The sequence below is a fragment of the Fonsecaea nubica genome (assembly GCF_001646965.1).
Source record: "Fonsecaea nubica strain CBS 269.64 chromosome Unknown Scaff137, whole genome shotgun sequence".
NCBI classification, from domain to species: domain Eukaryota; kingdom Fungi; phylum Ascomycota; class Eurotiomycetes; order Chaetothyriales; family Herpotrichiellaceae; genus Fonsecaea; species Fonsecaea nubica.
The window spans coordinates 21,222-42,417 of record NW_019173810.1 but is presented as its reverse complement, the minus strand read 5'-3'; the positions used below and the strand labels follow the sequence as shown (position 1 = coordinate 42,417).

Here is a 21,196-nt window from a genome sequence, read left to right as displayed (position 1 = left end):
TAGAAGCAATGGCGTGCCGGTTGACAGACACCCCTTGTCCGCGGACTCAACGTCCTGTGTCCACTTTGGCATGTACGCAGAGAGCCTACATCTACGGTAGCTGATATCAGCCTCATCAAACGACTCTCGCTGCTTTACATGGTTTCATGGCGCCTGTGGAGCTGTCGCGATGGTACTTTGTTATCAGGCTCCATGCCGCATACCGTGGTGAGTGCTACCCTCCCTGGATCTTCCTCGATCTGCACGACACACTAGTAGCTCGGTTCAAGGTTGGGGATGAGTCGACGCACCTATGCAAGAGAAGATTCATGGAAGCCTGCGGGATTGCTTCGAAAGGTGACGATCGCTGCTAGCCAGCTAGCCAGCTAGCCAACGCCCCTGTCACTCCAAGGACGCTCTGTCCACCTTTGCTTGTGCTAGTCGCTAGTCAGGGAGCCAGGGAGTCAGTCCCCTTGGTTTCATTTCATGCCACGAAACGGATGTAATGTGCGAATGTAAGTGTAACCGAAGAAAACCCTTAGCCTCTCCCCCCTTCGTCCATGCCATGCAGGAGAAGGAGACGTGAAGAAAAGTCAACAAAGCCAGCATGGGAGATGTGACATGCGAGATGTGGTACTTGGTTAGTGTCGCGTCGCTGGTCTCTCCAACCACAAACACAGCGCCGATAGCGCCCACTGTCGCCCTTGGCCCAGGCACTCCCTTGCACCACCGTGACAGGGCGCGTCTGCGGCAATAGGCCGCTAAGATTCTCGTCGACAAGGACGAGAATCATGCAAGGGGCGACCACGTCCGCGAAGGAGCCGAGGAGGAGGAACCCCCGATAGCCCACCACAGTGTGTTTGCCTGTCTGGGTGTGCGCGTGGCCGTTGATCAAGCGAACCGGACCTACTCGTGTGAGGGGCGCCAGGGACAAGGCAGGGAAGGATGAGATTGGGCTCGACAGAGCCTGGAATGAGTGATTGGGATAGGATCGCTGAACGCATCCTGTCCGTAGGACATACTGTTATACTGCTAAAGTACGGGCATCTCTTCGTTTCCTTGTCGGTGCATAATTCGATGTTCTTGGTTGTGCGAAGCATATTATTCCTCTCTTGATGAATGAATCCGAGACGCCTCCGAGGATCTCGTGAGGAATCTGTGGTTATACATGGGCTGGACAGTGGCTGTGGCAGTGACCGCGACAAGGCCCTATGATGTTGATGTTGACATGGACATGAGATGGAAAATCATATGCTAACTTGCCTAGTTGCTCACGCCGAGCCTAGAAGACGGCAATTGTCTCTTCTTTTCCATCCCCCTTCCCATTCCCATTTCTTCCCCCTCCTCCATCGAGTCCTCCCAGCGGTCGTCGCAGACTTACTCCTTCCTCGTCGCATCATCCTTCATACCCTGGACGATCCACCGACTCGCCTGCTTCGCGTACTCCTCCATGCCCGCCTTGTCCTTCATGCGCTCCTTGATTTTCAGGGGTTTGGGGACGTCGCACCCCCTCCGCACCGCCGGACGCGCCGACATCATCTCCTCCCACTTCTTGAGGTGGGGGAACTCGTCGATGTCGACGCCCGCCCAGCCCGCCCAGATGACCCAGCCAATGGTCGTGATGTCGGCGACGGAGATGTGGTCGCCCACGATGAAGCCCGAGGGCGAGGTGGCCAAGTGTTTGTCCAGGACCGAGTACAGTCGGCGCGTCTCGTTGACGTAGCGGGTGATTCCGTAGGGGATCTTTTCGGGAGCGTATCTTTTTTTTTTGGCCAGTTTGTCAGTGTTTGCCACAGTGTGTGTGGGGGAGGATTGGAGAATTCGTCGTGATCCTCTCGTCCTCTCGTCCTCTACAAAAAGAACTACCCTGTAAAGCGCGACGGGGAAGGGCTTTCAAATGGGGGCACTCTTTTCTGAATATGGCCCGCCCATCATGGACCGCTTCGGTTTCTTTCTCTGCCCTCCCCCTCCTCTTTGTATTTCTGGAGTGGAGCGCGAGTCAAACATGACAATGGCAAACTGACAAACCCCCTCCTGACAAGGCAAAGATGTATATATACATACACATCGATATGTATATGTAGAATGGACATGGGCATGAATGGATGAAAGTGGAAAAAAAAAAAACTCACCTCACGAAATGATTCGCCTGGCCCTGCATCGGGCCCAACCCCGCATTCTGCCAAAACGTCCAATTCACCATCTCGTAGTACTCGCGCGTCCCGCGGGGGAAACTGATCTTGTGCGCCTCAGCGTCGTACTCGTCCACGAGGTACTGCAGGATCCCGCCGGCCTCGAACAGCCGGATGCGCTGGCCGTCGCGGCGAAACGTGTCCGTCAGCGCGGGGATGCGCCCGTTGGGGTTGATTTCGAGGAACCACGGCTCCTTTTGCCGGTTCGTCGAGATGTCGATGTGTTCGGTCCGGTAGGGAAGGCCGAGCTCTTCGAGCGCGATGGAGATTTTGATCCCGTTGGGCGTCGAGTCCGTGTACAGCGTGATGTTTGGCCCGGTTGGGGCGGAGCCGGAGGCGGGGGTGGACATGGTTTGGAAGAGGGGGGAGTTCTGGTTCTGTAGTGGTTGTAGAAGGAGAAGAGGGAGGAGGGGAGAGTGATAAAGGGATAAGGGGGTGTTAGAGTGTTGGGCTGGTGTTAAGGTGTTGACTACCTAAGTTCGTAGGGAGGTTGGTAGTGAGGTATATGTATGTATGTATGTCGATATACACTCCCTCCCCTAATAGTCAGTCGCTTGGCCTTTCCTCCAATAATAACATCATGACCCCATCGCCTTAGCCTCACCTCCCCTTATCGAGTACATGTATTGGAGATACCATCGTATACGCTTCACGCTTGACAAAGCCTGTGACCCCACAATGAAACCACAGCCTCGGATGATTAGTGAATCATTTCGTCACTTGTTTCCCCCTCCCTTTCCTGCTGTCTCTATCCTCTGCTCTCTTGAAGTGTTCCACCGGCTATTACCAAGAATATCTCCCACGTGGACATGGATTTCCAATCCGGTCTTGTCCCCGGTGCGTCAGTGCCTGACCCAGGAATGTTGTGCGATACCCTTGTTTCAATCGAGTCTCAAGGTTTTGGATACCTCGCAGTTGTTTCCCACCTGCTAAACAGTCCCTCACAACGATGTTCTTTTCGGGAGAAGAATATTGAGGGTCCTGAGCTTGCCTTGTGTGGAAATCTCGAGCAGACGACCACCATGCCCTTCAACTGACAACGAGATTATTTGATCCGACTCAAGACTGGACAAAGGGAAGTCCGACTTCTAATGAGCTTCGAGTGTCGACAAAGGAGACTGAACCGCCCAGTCTGGCACAACAGACGCTGTAGACGGCCAACCACAAGTGGCTCGTTATCTCATCTGCAGCCCTCTGGCCTATTCAGACTGAGGTTGAACACTTAATGTTTCGCGGACTATCTCCTTGAGCTGCGCAAATGCGGTTTCTCCAGACTCCTGTGCCTTTTAAGCCATCTTTTCTTCCGTCCGTTTCCTCCTTGATCTTTCCGACCAATGTGTTTGTGGCCGTGGTGTGTGCGCAGAAGACTTTGAGGACGGATCCGGTCGTGTGATAGGAGACGGAGCGCAGAACGAATGCCTCTGCCAAATAGACAATCTGACCGTGCCTACTGTACAGATTTACTTCGAAAGGACCAAGACTGATTTGTTGCGAGGTGAAAGCGTCCGAAGAGCTCGGCGGTGAGGCGAACGAGTCGGTCAAGTCTTCCATTGACCGCACCCTCGGCGTTTGGGGTCGATGAATGGTCCAGTGAGGAGAGGAGAGAACGGTGACAGACGTCAAAGTGACAGATGTCAATTCAATGCTGCAGCGTGTCCCGTGACATACTCAGTGTTACACGGACGGGTTAGGCAGCAATTGCTCTGAGCAAATTGTACTCAACCCTCAACACCGCCTCCAGAAGATGAGCTTCGTCGAAGATGAACCACGCCTTCACTTGTATCGCTTCCACTGAATATCAGACATTGACGCCATCACCATTTTACACAGCATCCCTTTCGTGTACCTCGGCGACTCCAAGCAAGAGCCCTAACAAGACAATGTGCACATATCTTGATATGCACGTTATCTACAAGGAGTGTTCCCAGGATCCACAGCATGTAGTGGCATTCAGACGCATCAGGCTCTGCGCACAACCCAGACCAAATGGAACCTTCCGTTATTGCCCCCCAGATCACTGCACCCCTGTCCAGGATGCTATTTTGGGATCGACACGCGTACCGGGAAGTTGTTTAGCGTGCACTGATGGCAAGCTTTTGAAAGTTGTAAGTTTTATCTTGCATGTTTGAGACTAGAGTTGCTGATGCTGAAGTTCTTTTTAGATGGAAGTTACTGCTGCTTGAACTTCAAGCTAGAAGGAGGCTGTGGCTTTCTCGGTAAATAGGTCCCCGCACAGTGGGTTGATACGTGCTGATAGTGTGAAAGTCATCGTTAGTCTGCGTCGTCCTCGAACCGAAACTGCAGCCAGCACGGAAATGGAGAAAGGGAGGTAGCGATGACATGACCTCAAAGTCGTGAGCATATCTGGGCATTGGCCAGGCGCTCAATCAGAGAAGAATGTTACCCAAAAGACATGAAGGATGAGGTCGAAGGTCAAAGAGCTCAAGTTCGACTCCTGAACACATAGTAATGTTGATTGGTTGAAACCCGCAATGCCAAGAAGCCAAGAGTCCAACTAGCCAAATACCTCATATGATTCGTCCATTCGAGTGACATGTCTTTGTCCCCGTTTCTACCACACTCGCCCAGCTTGTCACAAGGGGTGTGAGCTTCTGATACTACTCTTCAGACAACGGTCTCCTGCTTTCTCCTCTGCTTGTATACAACCCGCGTATTCGTTTGACTGAAAATGGCCGAGTGGGCAGATAAACTTGAGGGTTACACTGGGAATCTTCCTCTCATTTCCTATGGCGTCTCCGGCGCAGTGATCGGCTTGGACGACAAAACCGTCCTCAAAAACTTCATTGGTGGTGAAGAAAGGAAGCTTGACGAAATCATTGAGCGGGAGATATACGGGCGCCTCGGTCATCACCCTTCTATCGTCAAGTGCATTTCCATGCACCACAAAGGAATCATCCTCGAAAGGCTCGAATGCTGCCTGCGTCAGCGCCTTATTGAACTACGGCAGAGAAATGAACTCCCGACCAAAGGACAAATTCTGAAATGGTCCAGGCAGGTCAGCGAGGGGATACAATATATACATGGGAAGAACGTCTTCCAGGTTGACATTGGAACTCACAATATTCTGATCGACAACCAAGACAACGTCAAACTATGTGATTTTGCTGGCTCTTCAATAGACGAAGGGGACTCTACCGTACTTCCTGGGGGGTGTGAGGGGTATCACTTGTTTTTTAAAAAAGGCACTAAGCCAAGCATACACACGGAACTGTTTGCTCTGGGCTGTGCCATCTTCGAGATGTCGACAACGTGGCGGCCCTACCACGACAAGACGGACAAGGAGATTAAAGCGCGGTATGATGCCGGCGAGTTTCCCGATACGGACAACCTGATATTGGGACCTGTCATGCGGAAGTGCTGGTCCTTCCAATACAGCAGTGCCGCCGAGGTTGTGGACGAGATCGACAAGATCATAGCCGAGTATTCACCGTCGACAAATGATGGCTGGTCACAAGAGGCTGCCCAAGAAGGCGAGCAGATGGTGAAAAGTTCTCTGGAGGTGTCACGGTGAGTCTGCTCTTGATAGGAACTGTGGAGGGTTGTTAATCAAAGTAGGACACCATCGATCGTCTCTGGTCTGCTCGTTTTGGCGGCTGTGGTGATCATCAGCTCACATATCTCTCAACGTTCCCGGCTGGGATAGGATAAGGGAGTTGGGACTATATGGTTTCCACTAGTTGTGTGGTTCAAGACATGATGGTCACTCAACTGCGCGCCGACACTCTGCCGAGCAGCAATCGCCGTGAAGTCGACGAATCCTGTAAGATATGGAAAACTGGATGAGACTGGCGTCTGGCTGCATGGTTATGTATGGCTAGAGAAACTTGGGAACGGAGGCACAGGTTGACATTGGGACTGAAGGATATGTGTGAGGTGGAAAATGCGGGGTTCACTGCGCAGCTAAGGAAACCTTCCCTGCGCCCACTCGCGCCAAAGCAAAGAAGGCGGTGATCAGCATGACAATCTTTGCCGTCATTATCGTCGTCGCCTCTCTACCGCTTTCGTCCTTCCTTTCTTCCCTTTTCGTCCTGCGTCACCGCATGCTTCAACAGCTCCATGATATTGACAAGGTCGACCTTGTCTCCTGCTCGAGGAATGGGCTGAGCGCTTGTTAGGTCTTTCTTTTATCTTGCGTCCTTCGTGCTGTTGTACCCGTGTCTTACGTTGGGTATTCTTTTCATCGGCATACAACACAGGTCATCCTCGCAGGGTGACGCTCACACAACGCTCTCATCAGATCTCACCCATACGATAGGTCCGTAGACCGTGCGACGACAGTATGGCGACTCATACCGAAGTCATCACACCCTCGGCCTCGCGCACGACTCCTGCCCTCGTGCGCCGCCAGTCCTCCTCTCACTCGATTCAGAAAAAGCCATGGCAGCATAATCATCGACCGTCCTTCCACTCGACTAACTCCCGTCCTGATCCTGAAGAGATTCAACGCCTCTCGGAACACATTTCGCGACAGACCACTCGGTCATCGCACCGGCGCACCCCGAAATGGTACAAGATACGTTGGTTCAAGGGCATAGTTGACGACCTCAAGAGACGGGCACCGTACTACTGGAGTGATTGGAGGGATGCTTGGGATTATAGAGTCATCCCCGCCACCGTGTACATGTACTTTGCAAAGTATGCTAAATCCATATACAATCTACCGGATGCACCAACTTTATACACCTTATGTCCTTGATGTCCTCCCTCTTCGCTAATGCCCATGGACTTCTATGCTGCTATGATGTACAGCCGCTGACTGCTATCCCAGCATCTTACCAGCATTGGCATTCTCCCTCGACATGTTCACCAAGACCCACAACTCATACGGCGTCAATGAAGTCCTTTTCTCCTCGGTCATGGCGTGTGTGGTCTTTTCTCTTTTCGCCGCGCAGCCTCTTGTCATTGTAGGCGTTACTGGTCCCATCACCGTCTTTTCGTATACGGTGTACGACATCATCGTCCCCCATGGCACCAATTTCTTTGCCTTCATGGCCTGGATCGGCATCTGGTCTCTGCTCATGCATTGGCTCCTGGCCATCACCAACAGTTGCAACGCCTTGACCTACGTTACGCGCTTCAGTTGTGACACCTTTGGGTTCTACGTTGCCTTTATCTATCTGCAAAAGGGGATCCAAGTCCTCACCAGACAGTGGGGATTGGCTGGCGAAACCAGTGCCTATCTGTCTGTCATGGTCAGTCTGCTGGTCCTTGGGTTTGCATATGGTTGCGGTGTGCTCGGCAACAGCAACCTGTTGCAACGACATGTGCGGAAATTCATCGAGGACTACGGCACTCCGCTGACAATTGTCTTCTTCACCGGATTCGTCCATATCGGCCATATGAGGAATGTACATCTCGAAACCCTGCCGACGAGCAAATCGTTCCACCCGACTGCTGACCGTGGCTGGTTCGTTCACTTTTGGGATATCAGTGTAGGAGAAGTCTTCCTGGCAATCCCTTTCGCGATCCTTTTGACAGTCCTGTTTTGGTTTGATCACAACGGTATGTGCCACGCAGCTGACTCTGGAACGGTATTCATCTGACCAATGTCCTTAGTGTCGTCTCTCATTGCACAAGGGACAGAATTCCCGCTGCGCAAACCGCCGGGGTTCCATTGGGATATCTTCCTCCTCGGTCTCACCACCGGCATCGCGGGAATTCTCGGCATCCCTTTCCCAAACGGCCTCATCCCTCAGGCACCATTCCATACTAACGCTCTTTGCGTCACAAGGCAGGTTGTCGACGAGAAGGCGAGGGGTCATATCGTCCGGGTCACGGATCATGTCGTTGAGCAGCGCTTCAGCAACCTTGCGCAGGGTCTCTTGTTCCTGGTCACGATGAGCGGGCCGCTACTGGTCGTGCTACATCTGATCCCACAGGGTGTGCTTGCCGGGCTGTTCTTCGTCATGGGAGTCCAAGCTCTCGAGGGCAATGGTATTACTCAGAAGTTGCTTTTCCTGGCGCGGGACAAAGAGTTGACAGACGCGACGGACCCGCTGGCACGAATCGAGCGTCGCGCCGCCATCTGGGTCTTTGTGGCGTGTGAATTGGTCGGATTCGGCGCCACCTTTGCCATCTCCCAGACCATCGCCGCCATTGGATTTCCCATCATCATCCTCCTCCTGATCCCGTTCCGCACGTGGCTGATGCCCAAGTGGTTCCGGGACGAAGAACTCCGGGCCCTGGACGCACCCACTGCTGGCACCTTTGTCATGGAAAGCGTGGGCGGCGCGTACGGCGAGAGTGGAGAGAGCACACCATCACGCGCCGGAGGAACATCGCCTCCAGACGAGTCCGACGAAGTCGCCGTCGTGGACGATTCGCTGGAGCGAGGCGAGAGCCACGAATTACAGAGCGTTCTGGCCAACAAGAGATCATCGCCAGAGACTGCGAGTATCGCAACGAGGCGCACCGGAAGTCACGGCGAGACAGCCCGCCCCGACGTGGGCATGACGAGACGAAGTCGCAATTCCCTGAACAGATGAGAGGAGGAGAATGGCTGGAGATGTACAGCAGCAGCCCTCTCTCGCCTCCTGGAAGAACAACAAGAAAAGACTAGAATCAAAAAGGGGGAAGGTTCACCACATGAGATAAATGATGGAGAGATCTACAAGAGTTAGACACTCAGATATATACACATGGAGATATAAAGAGACGGCAGCGGTGACACGAGGACCATATTACGGTCCTCAGTGCTATACATTGCGGGCGATCAAATGGCCCGAAAACGATCCCGTGGAGAACGGTCTGACGAGATGGGCGAGGGAGTGAGAGACAGAAAGAGACCCAGAGGAGATAGGCGAGAGTACAGCGAAAGAGAAACAGACCTGTTGCGGAGGGATGAGGACATGAGAAGAGAAGGGGAGAAGATTCTACACATATAAGAGTCATTTGAGACGTCGTCGACGATTACAGCATCTCACTCTCTATCAAAACCAAAAAGCGAGCGAGCAAAGGTATCATCTGGAACGTAGGATCACCTTTATTAGGTCCTGTGTGTTTGTCGTCCCAAAGACAGAAAATAGTTCATTAGACATTTATCTCTCTGTCTCCCTCTCTCTCGCTCGCCGCTCTTCCTTCGACTCGGCTCAACTCCATTCCTCGCCTCGCCTCGCCACGCAACAATTACTCAAAGCCCAGAAGCACTGCTCACACTCGTGCTCATGCTCATGCTCACGCTTAGGGGAGGAGAGAGAAATAGAGAAAAGAAGGCCCCTGCTTCCTGATTAAACGCATAAGCCATCCATGCGTACCCGTACCCGTACCCGTACCCGTATCCATGTCCGTATTCAGTATTCAGTATATCAATCGCATGGTCGCAATACCCTCTAATGCCTCAATACCTCAATACCTCTAATACATCATCTCTAGTGGAATCAATTGAACCAAAAAAAAGAAAAAAACCACAGAGTTACAAAAACAAAATAAAAAAACCTAAACGTGAAATTGGGACTCGCTTCGATTCGCTGCGCTGTTCTTCGCTGTCCTTTCATCCTTCTTCTTGGGGTCACAATTCGGCTCCAAATCTAGCGGCGCCGGAAGCGAACCTGCGCCATTGTTGTGACAGATCAGACGCCAACGCCTTGCAAGTCACGAGCCAATCGTGTAGAGGCCTCGCGAGGCCCCAGCCCCGGCCGGCACTGCCATCCCCTCCCTCGCTCGCGCTCCCGATAGCGGCGGCAATCATCCCTTTCAGGGACATTCCGGTGTCGTGGTCCAGCTGGACGATGCCGACGAGGACCAGCAGGCTGAAGAGGCTGCAGGCGGAGATGACGTAGAGGCACTTGAGGCGGAGGATCTGGCGGCGGCGGCGGTCGTCGCGGTCGTCGTGGTCGGCCGAGAATATGTCCTGCTGCGTGCAGAAGTAGGCGAGCATCAGGCCGATCGAGATGGCGATCCACGCGAGCAGGCTGCGGCTGAGCTGGAGCAGGTCCGGCTCCGTGGCCTGCGTGGCCCGGAAGATCTGTAGGCACCCGAACGACAGCAATATCGAAAGGCTGCACAGCCGCACCAGCACCGCCAGGGGGCTGTAGTGCAGCAGCCACCGCGACATCAGTGACGACGCGAACATGTGTGCGAGGTACGCTGCAGCGCCGGCCTGGAGACGTCGCAAAAAGGGAAGAGAGGCCATGTTAGCGATGAACTGGCCTGGTTTGGGTTTGTGTAGATAAGGAAACATGGGGAGGCAGGAGAGAGAGAGAGAGAGTTTCGCTGCCTCCACGAGAGAAGACGAGGCTGAGCCGAGGGTATGGCATTCCAAAGTGGACCGTCGTTGCAAGCTGCATCCCCGGGCATTGCAAAACGGGATGAAAATGGACGGGTATAGAACTTCAGATGCGCCGCAAAAGAGAAACGAGGGACGGTAGAACAAGACATACCCAGAGAAAGCTCAAGCATACTTGTGCCACAGCCATGCGCCTGAAGATCCGATTCTCCAAAAGCGAACCACCAGGTCCAGGTCCAGCACTACCGCCACCACCGACACTCGTCCCACCACTGCCACCTGCTGACAACAAGGAGGTGGAGGACGCCGCTGTCGCTCCCGTCGTGCCGTAGACCGAGATGAGTCGATAGATGCTGAAACAGGTCTGGCAAGCCCACCACGCGGCCGACACGGTCGAGAGGGCCCGACAGAGCAGCAGCGGCACGTGCCAGCGAGGCTGGACGCCCAGGAGGACGGCTACCCGGGGATATCGAGCTGACATGGCGACACTGGCGATGTTGGCATTCTCGACGACGACGCCGCCAGGCGCGGGGCCAGGCTGGGCAGTCGGAGGAGAGCGGGACGGATTGGTAGGATCAGTAGCAGCATAACGGAGGCTCCCGTTGCGTGGAACAAAAGCATCGCCATATGATGGTGGGCCCTGATAGCCCGAGTTCGCCAGTTGGAAAATGGGTTTGCAGCGCTATGGCGGCTGCATAGCCCCTGGTCAGGGTGTTGTGAGGTCGTCCCGCCCTTGCAGCCCAAGTCAAAACAGTAAATCTCTTTCGAATTCCAAGGCAAAGCTCAAACTCCCTGTTTCAGAAACGTGAAGGAGGACTCCGAAGTCGTGTCAGGGCGAGGAAACAGCCATTCGTCAACAAGGGTGAAGATAAAGGTGGGAAACGGCGTAAGGGGGAAGAGGCGCGTGACCAGTAGTTATAGGACTGTAAGTTGTCCTTGTAGATACGATAAGAACAGCACCTGAAACCACACAAGAGTCACAGGCCGCTCGCCGCTCGCTTTAAATTACCCCAGATTCTTGGCGGCAGATCCAGTCCAGCAGCCCCCAGCTGGTACCTTGATCTCAACCCACGGTACAAAGTGGTTAGTACATGTACGCAGTGGTTGAGCCAGAGAGGGCGTTGATGGCGTCTCGACTGAACTCCAGAATAGCCCCGTCGTGTAGAACGGGAACTCCAACAAAACAATGGAATGATTGAGACAGCCAAAGTGAAACGCGTTGTTTCCAACACTCCGATAATGATTTCAAAGCTACCGTGCATGGTCTGGTGGGATCAATGATAGACACCAGCCCAACCCTGCCATCTCATGTTTGCCCAGCCGAATGCCGTGAGTGTCTTCTTCATAGCCATGTATTGCTGCTTCCTATCCCATGCCGCAACAGTCCGATCCCACCCCCATTCCCTGCCAAGGCAAAATATCCATCGTGGGTATCATCAAACGCGTAACCTTGTCGCATCCCAAAGGTGCTATCGTGACCATGCCACTGTATCGACCAGCGAAGACGAACAGGCCAGAAGACATCGTTCAAACGAAGATTGATTTGGAGCTCCATCGACAACTTCTATCTGTCCTCGAGGCCGAGCATGATAGCACAGGATACCGGCTGAGGCGTTTAGAAACCATGGACCTGGATGAGTATTAGTCAGGCGTCGTTGCGTACGGCGCAGAAGGATATCCTTACCTTGATAGTCTTTGCATCGAGCTCGAGGCCGTCCTTGGCGACCAAGAATTCTTGAACATCTTTGCGCTGGTCACCCTGGAGCTGGATCACCTCGCCCATCTCGCTGTCCGTGACGATTGTGCCATTGCAGGCTGGGGTCATTGTCAGCCATAGTCCTTTGTAGTCCCTTATCTCTTTCACATACCGAATTTCTTCTTGATGACCTTGAGGATCTTCTTCTGGTCGAATTTCTTCGGAAGGCCTTGGACGGTGGTCAGAGTCTTACGACCATTGCGCTGCTGGATACGAATGTGGATGTAATTCTGGGATTGCTTCGCTTCCCCAGTGTCGTCGTCGGCCTCCGCGAAGGGGTCTGTGACATAAATTAGTGAGCCATGAGTCACGCAACAGGTCTCTAAACAATTGCTGCTGTACACAAGGGTCGTGGTAGTCGACAGCGGGTTTCAACCATGCTCTCAAACAGTCACTCCCAAAATCTGGCGCTGTCGAGGCACACGATAGAGGCGAGTTGTTTGGGCGATGAGCGTCGGCTGCGAGGTGGCGAGAGGGGGTGAGAAGAGGGGTCGGCTTACCAAAGGTTTTGAGGTTTTGGATAGTTGACATAAACTCGTTTGTCTCGAGGAACGGGCTGGATTGGAAAGAAAAGTGTCGGTGATGAGAAGTTAAGGACTATTGAATGTCCGGAGTGCAAGCGAAAGAGTTGTTGTTGAGTGGAGAGTGTGGTGATGGATTGTTGGTTTTGTTTGAGAAGGAGAGAGAAAAGGGAACGGGGGCAGGAAAAGGGCTGATGCAAGAGGCGAACCACAAGAGGCAGCAGTGACTGGTTGGGTGCAGGCCATTTGGTGGGGTTGGCTGGTTGGGCAAGGGAGGAAAGGAACCCGAAAGAATCACTGCCCCCATTCTCTTTGACACACAATGCCCTTCCCTCCCCTAAGCCGCACCTGTGCGTTACGGGCGCCAAGGCCTGGGAGCAACGCTGGTTGTGGCCGCTCCCTAAACCTGTGGCAAAAATCATTGGCGGGCTCTAGGTTCCAACTTCTAGGTCCCACGCACCATGATTGGGGACTTGTTTTCTGCATGAGGCTCATCCCCGGAAACCAGAGGTGACGGCATGTGACGATATCGAGAAACTGATCCCATTCAATTACTTGATTTCCACGACCAAGATCTGGACTTGACCGGCTTCGCGTTTGCAATATTTTATTCCATAGCCGCCATTGCACGCTGCCCTCAAACTCCAGAGCACAAATCGTGTAGGGAATGTTTCCATACATTGCCACGCTTGTCGCAAAAGCCACCAATTGATCTATACAGGATTTCTCGGCCGTTCTTCCCGTGGAAACCCCCAATGCTGCTTGGACCAATCGCTATGTTGAAGCGGCGGGTGCTGGCGCTGGTGGTCCTCTTGCGTTTGGCGGTGGCGGTAGAAACAGGGGCATATATGTCTGGAACGTATGAGTCGGTGCTCAGTGCTGAAGTTTGAACAGTAACACAACATACCACACCAACAGCAAGCACTTTCAGATCCATTAGCCTCAGATCCATGAATGCAAAGACTGTTCTGGACTCACCAGCCATGCCAAAGGACATATATGCGGGCGTCCCGTTAGGACTCTGTCTCTGGGCTGGTGTCTCTCCCAACCAATTCAAGAGTGCTGTTAATAGAGAAAACCTGATCCTGTCAAGTCCAAACCACGGTCATGTGTTCATCCCTCTTACCAGCCAAGCATCCTGATTGTCATTATCAGCAATAAACAATGCGTATCAGAGGTGCTGTCCCTTACCTATTTCTTGTAAACATCTACTTTCGTCGTTAGCATTCGGAAGCACAAAAAGTAGCACAATCCACTCACAGCTGCCATAGGCATGGTGCTCGTTATAGTCGAGCTGAAATCGGTGGGCTTCTCATCTTTGGGCTCGACGTAGGGAATGACTGAGCGAGCGACATTCGTCAGAGTGCGCACTCTTCAATGCGACCGATTCGAGAGATTCGAGATACTGACCAAGGTCCGCCCTTCGCATATCCTTTTTAGCAGACATGGCTGGAGTCTGGTGAGGTCAAAATGTCCTTTCAGGCAAGTGTACATATACAAAATGAATCTCAGCTTCGAGAGCGAGACTCGGCCAACAGGTTGAGCTCGCCTTAAGCAGCAGGTCTGGCGAAATCACGTGGGCTGAATCGAGGCTTTCGGCTTAGCAGAAGCGCCGCTTTTAAAAATATAGATGCGGGTGCTCGGTGAAGTATAGGACGGCGTCCTACTTGTCTTCATTCGGACACTGACTGCGCTCCCGCTCTCTTTTCTTTTCCTAGAGCTCTGTTGGCCTTGCAAAGGACGCTCGTCAACAGGCGAAGTCATCTTTTCTGTGAGCCTGGTCAAGATGGCACATCCTGTTGCCAGAGCCTCGAGCAAGGGTCTCAAGTTATCGTTACCCCTAACTCCCTCAGGTCGAACCCTCCAGATCTGCCCTCAATGCGCGCACCGTTCACCTTCAGTCTACACCCGTCAGTTCACGACCACTCGACGCAGAAATGCAGCCGCCGGAGTCGCCCATAGCATCCCCAACATAGACTCAAAGCTCCCGAAACACGTGTCGATGAAAAGTCAGATGAAAAAAGCCAACAGGCAACAGATAGGCACTGATTTGGGAAAACTACCCCAGACCTTCATCCTACCTGCCACCAGGGACCTGCCGGGTTGGATGAGCCCAGCTTTCATCAAGAGAACGAGGATACATTGGCTACAATTCAAGACTGCTGTCAAAGATTGGTGGAGGTAATGATGTGACTCGATTCTGCAATCTGCGTCATGGCTGACTTGCTTCATAGTTTGGTGGTTTTCCTCAAATGGGATGTCAAACGGGACCCTCTCACGGGGAAAAAGCTGAGAAAGCCATTGGAACTTTCCCAGAGAAATCAAATTGCGCGGGGCCTGCACAGGGAATTTCATGAGGCTTTGGGGGAGGGAGACATGAAAAGGCTACAGGTCATTTGCTGCGAGGGTCTGATGGCGCAGGCAAGAATGCGAATTGAACAACGGAAGGCCATGGGCCGCTCGAAAGAACCTTGGTCGCTCTTGAGTTACTCGGGCATTCGATATCCTGTTTGGCTTGAGAGGTGGCCACTTGCGGTATTTCTGCCCCGGGCAAGCACCAGGGTTGTCTCGGATCGGCTCGCCCCTTTGCCATTCCCAGATACATTTCTCCGACAGTGCATCGTGCGCATCAGCAGCATTCAGAACTATCGGCTCGCCGACAGTGACAAGGATACCGTGCTAAAGCACGTTGATTACGTGGTGATACAAAAGATGACTGCCATGGGTGAAGAAGGCCCTTGGAAGCTATGGGGTCTTACGGAGCCGTCCACAATAAAGGAGATCGACGGCTTGCTTGAGGGCAAAGGACAGGAATCGGGGACTACTCTTGCCGAGAGGATACGGGACAAAATATCCGGCATCGTGGGTACCTAGTCGAACAAGACGGGTCAGATTGTTGGTGTTGCAGTGGTCATACGTGCATCTGTCGGTTTCTCCGGAGCAAGAGTACATTCCACTGCCAGGCCGATACAATTCTCACTCACCAATTGCCTCTTTCGCTGCGATTCTGCGACAAATATGGGGCTCGCAACGTCGGTTGCAGTGGTAGCTCTTGCACCTGCTGAAACAAAGGGGAACAGACCATCATGGACAATTCCGAAAATAATGACATGGGCTTTTTGAAGACTTCGATCATCAGCAAAAGGTGGCGGAGTGGATTCGCTTTCGGTCGCTGAACAGGGACACTACCGCTGGTGCGTCTTGGTCCTGCAAAACTTTGCTGTGACTATTGTTTTCCTCTCGACACTATAAAGGCGGCTTGATCAATTCAACCTATATAAGATGACGTTCAGAGCGCTCAGCCAGAGTCCCTCGTCGCTTGGTTCTCTACGCCTGTCACCGGTTTCAGTCGCGGGAACGAGAGCCTTGTACTTCTACCGAATGTTTGTTCCCCGCACAGCAGCACAGCAGAAGGAGGATACTGTCCAAGAGCCTGTTAGTGATCTGTTTCAATTCTTGAAAGAGGCATGGGGCCATTTTCTTGTTTGGTGGTGCTTCCACTAAATATACTGGCTGTACTGTACTGTAGGGAGTGACTGAGTGTACCGAGTATGTATGTATGTATGTATGTTACCACCCACCCTGCCTGGTATCTACATCCTGTATATACTGTGTATACCGGACCTAGGTATGTAGGTTGTATATGTACCGTGTACGTATGTAAGTATGCACAAGGGGAAAAAAATATTCGAACATGTGTCTTGATCGTATCTATAACAGATATTGGCGTGGAGCGACGCAGCCTGGTCTGGTCGTCGAGTGGTGTGTACTCGGTATGAGTCTAGAATAGGTATGGTTATGGATATGATATGGGTAGTAAAAGAAATCCAAGCATGTGTGGCATGCATGTACATTACATACATTAGGTACCTAGTAGGTAGGTATGTAATACGTCGTACGTACTTGTACTTGTATTTGTACTCGTACTCGAACTCGAAGCTCTTGCTGGTTTGGAGGCTGCCGCCGTTAATGATTTGCTTAGGTAGCGTGGGAGGTACTCTCTCCGTCTCGTCTCTCGTCTCTCGCCTCTTCCTCTTCTCGTGTCGGCCCTCCTCATTCCCATTTGCGTACCTATGTCCTCTGCAGGTGATCCTTGAGTGTGGTCGCGGTTACTTGGGCTTGCATTGACGGGTAGGTGTGCCGATGGGCCGATGGGATGATGGGCGGAGGGGCAAGTGGCTGATGAGCTGCTGAGCGGTCATGCTCCTGGAGGGCTGACTCTTTGGCCTTTCGATTTCCATGTGCGCACGTGCGTCTGAATGCAACCCTTTCCTCCCCTGAGGCAAGAAGACGAGAAGAGAAAACGTATTTCGAGCCAACAGCTCGAGTTTGTCCCAAAATGATTCCCACAACTCCCTATTTCCCCATTTCTCTTTTCTCTCCTCGCCATCGTGTCTCTTTCCTTGTGACTTGTCAAGTTGTATCCCATCAACTCCGTTCGCCTCCAACATTTCGGTCCTAGAGCTACGCAGACATTCCAGGTTGTCTGCAGCTCTCCCAAAAAGCATGACACGTAACAGGGCATGGCTATGGTCATCAAAGTCATAACATCGTAAATAATGTACCGACGAAATCCATCGTGCAACTCGAATCTTATTCATCAACGATAAATTTGCGCCTCGTCTCCCAGCATTTGGGTCATGACCGTCAGACCACTCTTTTCCCTCCACTCACAGGCGATGGGTGCCGAGAGGTGGCAGACAGTAACAGGAACTGTCCAGGAGCAGCAAAAGCTCGGGTCAATGGTCCAAACGTTCGACCTCTAAGTTAATCGTGTGCATTCGCGATGAGAAACCGGTTCCTTCGAGATAGAAATCTTCTTGTCATGTTGCTGCTGTTGGTCGTTAGAAGCACAAAGAAGTACAAAAGCTGGTGTCATGAAAGTCGATGAGAATGTGCTGTACAAGAATCCAACGCAAATGATCCGGTCTAGCAAGTTTCCAAGCCTCATTAGCAGTTTCTGTTGCAGAAACTCCTTCGTGACGAGCTCAGAGCATCCAAGTGTGGGTCTGCATCTCTTCAAACTCGAAGCATCCGAAACACTTGTTTGCAGCGATCAGAACAAGCGCATGCGCCTTTTCCCGGCCTTATTGTTTCCATCGATGCGCTGGTTAAGGACTTCACGGAGTCTTGGGTCGTGACGGTCTTCCTCCGAATGATGTTGTCGTACGTGACGCTGTAGGTTGTCGGGCCGAGGATACCTGTGTTGCTGGTCGGGGCAAAAAGGACATATATATCCGGGAGATGTGTGAACTAAGCCATGTCTGGTAGAAACGGAAGTAATCAGCAAGAGAACAAGAATCCATTCTCGGACGGGAATCGTCTCACCTGATCATCTCGTTCTTCCTCTTGAAGCCCAAGCCACCGTACCCTCGAGGACAATCTTTGACAGGACAGAAATGAGTCCGGGTGTCAGAATGAACATTCATATGGCTGTTTAACAAGTACTGGGTCTGAAATGGTGCGGCATTGCATCCCTCGTAAGTGCATTTAAAAGGGCCAAGTGAAAAGCGAGCTATTGCAACGGCATTGGGCCCAACCTCGGGTTGGGTCATCGGTTGAGACACGGATGTACGCTTAGGCTGCAATCTAGATTGCCGTCTGGGTGCAGGCTCGGGCTCTGAATCAGGTTCGGATTCAAGATCAGAGAGCTCCGAGAGCTCGGATTCCGTCACGGACCCAGCCTGGGATTCAGCTTCAGTTTGAGATTCGGGTTGAGATCGGCGTTGTGGTCGTGGTTCAGGCGCAGCAGGAGGCTGAAGTTGGACCTGGGGTCGGGCTCGAGCTGCAGATTTGGAATGAGATTGCGGTCGGGTAGTGCGTTGATATTGGACCTTCAATTGTGCTGCAGGGTGAGGTTGAGGTTTCGAATCCACTTCATGCTGAGGCTGAGGCTGAGGTACAAATCGAACCTCACCTGGAGATGTCGGATCGATCTCCATGGTGGAGACTTGCCACGTCCCGCTGTGCTCTTCTTGATACTCATTAGTTTTGTCAGGGAGAACGACCAACGACGAAGAGCCTGAGGCTGCCGGGGATGGCGTGATGATAGACGAGGCTGGGGTTGAGGCGGAGATGGAAGTCGACGAAGTATAATCTGAAAAGGTTGACGTATTGGAATTTCCAGTCGCTGTACGCCAGTTGGTATGAGACGGAGGATCCGGAGGGGACATGGCAGAATACGCAGAGTACGAAGCAGGGGACGCGTAGGAAACAAACTGGCCGGATAGAGCTCGACCTATTCCTGGAGACGGGCAGGCAAATGCCCCTGGGCTTGGTTCAGGGAAATCGCCAATGGCGATCTTCAGCGACGGGAGCGTTGTCCTATAATCCGGTATACCAGCGGGTGAGGAACGTGGAGGGGACCTCTGTTGCATGGCTGGCAAGGTGAAATCCGGATGGGCATCCCGGGGCGATATTGCATACTTGCCGAGAATAGGTGACTTCAGTATCGAGTCGTCATCTTGATCACCGTCGCGAACGCTCGGAACAAGATTCAGCCGCAAATTCGGAAACAGTGGTCGAGTCCTCGGGGGTGGGATTGTGTTGAACTGCTTTCGCAGTAGATCTGCTTGATTCGACGCGGCATTGGAAGCTGAAGCCTCCCTTTCGGGATTGTGGATGGCTTGTGGAGGCACTGGAGGCGACTGTACCGGATGCTCTTCAGCCACCCTGGCTGGACTGTCAATCATAGGAAAGTCGTCGTCGTCGTCAATGTCGTCACGGCCAACAGGATCGACGACGAAGGCCGTTTGCGGCGTCGGCCTTGCTTTGATAAGTCCGGGTTTGCTCCGATCCGAACGACCCTCCTAGACCCTCTCATCTGTCTCGGGTCATCTTGGATGGCATTATTGTTGTCGCCATCGTCATGGTCATCCTCGTCGCCGCTGCCACCATCTTCCTCCTCGTCCTCCTCGTCCTCCTCTTCTGACCGACTCCTCGAGTCTAATGGCTCTCGCCGTGCCTGGCTGGCAAGTGTACGTTGATTGGGATCTAAGGCAAGAATCAGTACGCCATCGGCAAAGGTGCGGTTTGCTCGACCCTTCCGTGCTATAGTCTTCTGCCGCCGTCCCAGCGTATCCGAATCCTCCGCTTCTGAGGAATCAGAAGATAGTTCGTCGACACGTACAAGAGGTGCAGGGCTGGACCGTGGCCCGTACTCCGGGTTGACTGGCTCCAGTCCCGGGCTTCGGAGGGGTGCGATGATATCCCGCTCGACGTCGATAAAGAAATCTTGATCGTGGGACATGAGTGAACCCGACAAATCACATGGCAGACCATCCAAGAGGGATGAGGGAACGGCCCTGGGATGGGCAGCGATATTGTTGACTATGGAGGCAAAGATTGTCTAATATCGACGTCTCTGCATCATATGCCATGTCAGTGGGTGAAATTCTTCTGACTTTACTGGTTGGGCACGCTCAGCCGGAGCGCATGACATTGAGTAATAGGGACGTGTAGGACGTGCCATTGTCCGTTGTCGATGGGCCGCAGGATGTGCCAACTCATTATCACAAGGGAATGAGTAGCGGGGGATGGGGAAGGGGAGGGGCTTTGACGAACTCAAAAACGTTCCAGACCATGGTCAGGCGGGATGACAAGCGTGGTGACTTGCGTATTCGGGCAGACAGCGGCTGAAGAGGCATGGGAATACATTGGTCCAAAGATGAAAGCAACATGGGTGGAGGGGTGGTAAGATGCTCTTACCGGGAAGCAAAAATGGCTCGATGTTGGGTGAAGGTGTGACTCGGTCAGTTGATAAATGGCTGGAAGTGAGGGGTATCTTGTAACACAGGGTCGGGATGAGGCTCTTGGAGGCTCTGAGGAATTGGCTGCGAGAAAAGCACCGGGTCTGTAGGGTCGTGGGTTGGGAGGTACAGAATCACGGTTGAATCTGACGCTCTTGGGATGTTTGGAATCCTCCGGATTGCTGGTGGTGACGGGGCAAGTGATAGAAAGGGCGCAGACAAGAGAAGAGACTTGGGAACTAGAGTGCACGAGAGAGAGATGCGAGGCTGTTGTTGGATGATGCGGAGCCGAGTTGGGAGTGGTTTAGGTTGGGATGGAGGATTTAGACGCAGTCAAAGTCACCCTCTTCCCTCTTCACCTCTCCCGCTCGTCTTGTCTCGTTCTCCTTTCCAATCTTGCCCACAACCTTGAACAGAAGAAGAAGAGCAGAAAAAGAATTGCTGGAGCCTTGGATGGCTTAGCGTGGCTGCGTGGGCACGTTGCCAGCACAGCCACTCGCCAATGCCAACTTTGGACGATCAAAGGGTTACAAGGGGAGACAGGGCCAAAAAAGGTGGAATATCAACGGGAATACAGGGTCGTTAGGATGATCCTTGGCCTTTGTATTGCGCTACATATGTTGCGAGCTCGAAGGTTTTGGTGGCTACATGAAGAGGTGAGTTGCAGTGCGTTGTTGTGTAGCTAAATCAAGACTTAGTTTTCTGCCTGTTGCATTAGGGGAGCCATGCACGGGTCTGGAATTGAGGCTGCTAAT

General features: G+C 52.7%; 6 protein-coding genes across 6 annotated transcripts; 3 read left to right on the top strand and 3 right to left on the bottom strand.

Moving 5' to 3' along the window:
* Positions 1 to 1,356: 1,356 nt before the first annotated feature.
* Positions 1,357 to 2,521, bottom strand: AYO20_11170 (hypothetical protein; the record flags this gene model as incomplete). Its single annotated transcript, XM_022649423.1, has 2 exons — positions 1,357 to 1,738; positions 2,112 to 2,521. 2 exons carry the CDS (start codon positions 2,519 to 2,521, stop codon positions 1,357 to 1,359), a joined length of 792 nt encoding a protein of 263 aa, XP_022494610.1.
* A 2,339-nt stretch (positions 2,522 to 4,860) lies between these two features.
* AYO20_11169 (hypothetical protein) lies at positions 4,861 to 5,703 on the top strand (the record flags this gene model as incomplete). Its single annotated transcript, XM_022649422.1, has 1 exon — positions 4,861 to 5,703. The coding sequence occupies one exon, from the start codon at positions 4,861 to 4,863 to the stop codon at positions 5,701 to 5,703; it is 843 nt and encodes a 280-aa protein (XP_022494609.1).
* A 768-nt stretch (positions 5,704 to 6,471) lies between these two features.
* On the top strand, positions 6,472 to 8,677 carry AYO20_11168 (hypothetical protein; the record flags this gene model as incomplete). Its single annotated transcript, XM_022649421.1, has 3 exons — positions 6,472 to 6,827; positions 6,961 to 7,694; positions 7,749 to 8,677. The coding sequence occupies 3 exons, from the start codon at positions 6,472 to 6,474 to the stop codon at positions 8,675 to 8,677; spliced, it is 2,019 nt and encodes a 672-aa protein (XP_022494608.1).
* A 1,022-nt stretch (positions 8,678 to 9,699) lies between these two features.
* Positions 9,700 to 14,140, bottom strand: AYO20_11167 (hypothetical protein; the record flags this gene model as incomplete). The annotated part of the gene is made up of 11 exons (XM_022649420.1): positions 9,700 to 10,290; positions 10,571 to 11,056; positions 12,101 to 12,231; positions 12,285 to 12,452; positions 12,517 to 12,728; positions 13,413 to 13,572; positions 13,672 to 13,772; positions 13,820 to 13,831; positions 13,885 to 13,901; positions 13,954 to 14,033; positions 14,104 to 14,140. The coding sequence occupies 11 exons, from the start codon at positions 14,138 to 14,140 to the stop codon at positions 9,700 to 9,702; spliced, it is 1,995 nt and encodes a 664-aa protein (XP_022494607.1).
* Positions 14,141 to 14,479: 339 nt separating this feature from the next.
* AYO20_11166 (hypothetical protein) lies at positions 14,480 to 15,742 on the top strand (the record flags this gene model as incomplete). Its single annotated transcript, XM_022649419.1, has 3 exons — positions 14,480 to 14,874; positions 14,928 to 15,555; positions 15,602 to 15,742. The coding sequence occupies 3 exons, from the start codon at positions 14,480 to 14,482 to the stop codon at positions 15,740 to 15,742; spliced, it is 1,164 nt and encodes a 387-aa protein (XP_022494606.1).
* Positions 15,743 to 18,017: 2,275 nt separating this feature from the next.
* Positions 18,018 to 19,942, bottom strand: AYO20_11165 (hypothetical protein; the record flags this gene model as incomplete). Its single annotated transcript, XM_022649418.1, has 2 exons — positions 18,018 to 19,458; positions 19,509 to 19,942. 2 exons carry the CDS (start codon positions 19,940 to 19,942, stop codon positions 18,018 to 18,020), a joined length of 1,875 nt encoding a protein of 624 aa, XP_022494605.1.
* Positions 19,943 to 21,196: the final 1,254 nt, after the last annotated feature.